The sequence below is a fragment of the Priapulus caudatus genome, unplaced genomic scaffold, assembly GCF_000485595.1.
Source record: "Priapulus caudatus unplaced genomic scaffold, Priapulus_caudatus-5.0.1 Scaffold501, whole genome shotgun sequence".
NCBI lineage: Eukaryota > Metazoa > Priapulida > Priapulimorpha > Priapulimorphida > Priapulidae > Priapulus > Priapulus caudatus.
This window is the reverse complement of record NW_014577562.1, coordinates 27,276-30,162: the sequence shown is the minus strand read 5'-3', so window position 1 is coordinate 30,162 and position 2,887 is coordinate 27,276. Positions and strand designations below refer to the sequence as shown.

Below are 2,887 nucleotides of genomic sequence, written 5' to 3'. Positions count from 1 at the left end.
AAGCACTGTCTCACAGGTGTAACACTAAGGTAAGGACTGTCTCACAGGTGTAACACTAAGGTAAGGACTGTCTCACAGGTGTAACACTAAGGTAAGGACTGTCTTACAGGTGTAACACTAAGGTAAGCACTGTTTCACAGGTGTAACACTAAGGTAAGCACTGTCTCGCAGGTGTAACACTAAGGTAAGGACTGTCTCACAGGTGTAACACTAAAGTAAGGACTGTCTCACAGGTGTAACACTAAGGTAAGGACTGGTATCACAGGTGTAACACTAAGGTAAGGACAGTCTCACAGGTGTAACACTAAGGTAAGGACTGTCTCACAGGTGTAACACTAAGGTAAGGACAGTCTCACAGGTGTAACACTAAAGTAATGACTGTCTCACAGGTGTAACACTAAGGTAAGGACAGTCTCACAGGTGTAACACTAAGGTAAGGACTGTCTCACAGGTGTAACACTAAGGTAAGGACAGTCTCACAGGTGTAACACTAAGATAAGGTGAGGGCAGCCTCATGAAGCGTGCAATCATGGTCATACGTAAATATGTGTACCGTTTGTTATGGATGTATATGTTATATATATACGATATCCTGTTATATATGAAAGTGACACAAGATTCTGCTCGTTGTTTCAGCTACATCTTCCAAAAGCGGCATATTAAAATAAACTATCTCATTAATGGCGTCTTGGGTGCTCTTGTTTCTATAACAGGTAAGTAGGTGGCAGCACTAAGACCAATTGCGAATAATAGCAGTGCAATACAACAATACAATAGCACTACTAATCTTATTTTAAATCTGTTTTAACGCGAGAGATGCTATCATTGGTGAGGCTCTGAGTACATTATATTGCTACAGTATACTTACAACATATTATAGATACGTGCCTTTCCCGAACTTTTGGTAGCTTTCACGCAGAAGACATGCAACATGAGAAAGCATCGGTCAGTAAGTTACGACGTGTGGATCGTTTTTAATCGTTGACATTTGACCTCTGACAGGCGCATGCGCGATAGCAGCGCCGTGGGAGGGTATCGTGATTGGTTTCGTGGGCGCCGTGCTCGCCTTGGCTGCTGCCGCGCTGTGCCGGAAGCTGCATATCGATGACCCCGTGGATGTAGTTCCGGTACACGGAGTCTGTTCGATATGGGGAATGCTGGCCATAGGTATCTTTGTTGCCGAAGACAAGGTACGAAACTGTTTCGCCATAAAAAAATGAATTCATAATTATAATAAAATAATAAAATACTTAAATAAATAATAAAATGATATAATATTTTTATTTTAATAATGAAATGAAATAAATAAATTTAAGCCTATTTCGACAAAAACGTACATACCCTAGATAGAAATTGTAAATCCGTAACTTGTACAATATACCATAAAGATGATGACCTTTCGGAAAGAGCTCGAACGCAAAACCAGCAATCTACAATCTAAAGCTATGCCCGATCCCCCTCCCCCACCCCGTCTTACTGTAAACAGTCACCAGCCGACGCAACTCCCGTGTGTTCTGTAAAATGATTGATTTATCATTAAATACGTCATTCATCACGCCGTACAAAGTTTTCGTTCGAACACGCGACCATTCGCGCGACAGGAAACGTTAACTATTCATCTGTCTGTTTGTGAGACAGCGTGTGTTATCTATCTCTTTCTCGCTCTCTCTCTCTCTCTCTCTCTCTCTCTCTCTCTCTCGCGCTCTCTCTCTCTCGCGCGCGCGCGTGCGTGCGCGCTCTCTCTTTCTATGTGTGTGTGTGTGTGTGTGTGCGTGCGTGCGCGCGTGCGTGCGCGCGTGCGCGCGTGCGTGCGTGCGTGCGTGCGTGCGTGCGTGCGTGCGCGCTCGCGCGCGTGTGTGTGTGTGAGCATGTGTGTGTGTGTATGTTATCTATCTGTCTGTGCGTGTGACATCGTGTGTTTTGTGCAGGTGCAATCCCTGACGTTCGGTCGGAGCGGCTTTCTGAGAGGTGGAGGCGGCATGCTACTAGCAGTGCAGGCGCTCGCGTGTGTCGTCATCTTCGTCTGGAGCGCTCTCGTTGCCTTCATCCTCCTCAAGGTAACCGCTGGTTTGTACCTGTGCACGCACGCACGCACGCACGCACGCACACTAAGCATGAAGACGATACGCACATGCATACACGGACGCGCGCACGCACACACATAGACACACGCGCGCATGCACACGTACATGGACACGCGCGCGCAGGACACTCACATACAGGCACGCACGCACGCACGCACGCACGCACGCACGCACACACACATGCACGCACACGAACGTGAAGACGAATACGCACACGCATACACGCACGCTCTCTCACGCGCGCACACGCACACAACACACATAGACACGCGTGTACGCACCCACAGGCATGCGCGCACGTACACACGTCCTTATGCACGCACGCACGTGATTATACCGCATGTGCTTTGGCTTGAAACAACCTTAGCATGTCGACACACCGGCGTGGGCTTGTTACACAAACTTAATAAGCGCTCCAGTGGTGATTATTATCTTGTTCCCGACGATTACTAAACATGTAATGTGCGTAACCATGCATAGAAATATATCGAGAGCCTACCTAGTATATTATTTTAGATATTATGGTCGTAACAATAATATTATGCTTCTTGCCCATTATGACATGGTATCAGTAGTGACATAATATAGTCTATATAGTATAATAACAGAGTCATATAATATATAATAGTATCATAATATAGTATATTAAGACACTCTTAATGTTATGAATAAGAGTTCTTATTATTACAGCTTATCTATTATCTATTATCTTATTATTACAGCTTATCTATTATCTATTATCTTATTATTACAGCTTATCTATTATCTATTATCTTATTATTACAGCTTATCTATTATCTATT

The 2,887-nt window shown here is 44.5% G+C and overlaps 1 protein-coding gene across 1 annotated transcript in view; it reads left to right on the top strand.

Moving 5' to 3' along the window:
- Positions 1 to 2,057, top strand: part of LOC106811062 (putative ammonium transporter 3) — a gene marked incomplete at its 3' end in the record, with an annotated part of 9,108 nt that extends 7,051 nt beyond the window's left edge. The window contains exons 2-5 of the mRNA XM_014814586.1: positions 390 to 402; positions 637 to 713; positions 1,003 to 1,190; positions 1,929 to 2,057. Of these exons, the coding sequence (XP_014670072.1) occupies positions 390 to 402; positions 637 to 713; positions 1,003 to 1,190; positions 1,929 to 2,057 (407 nt within the window). The remainder of the gene's footprint in view (positions 1 to 389; positions 403 to 636; positions 714 to 1,002; positions 1,191 to 1,928) is intronic.
- Positions 2,058 to 2,887: the final 830 nt, after the last annotated feature.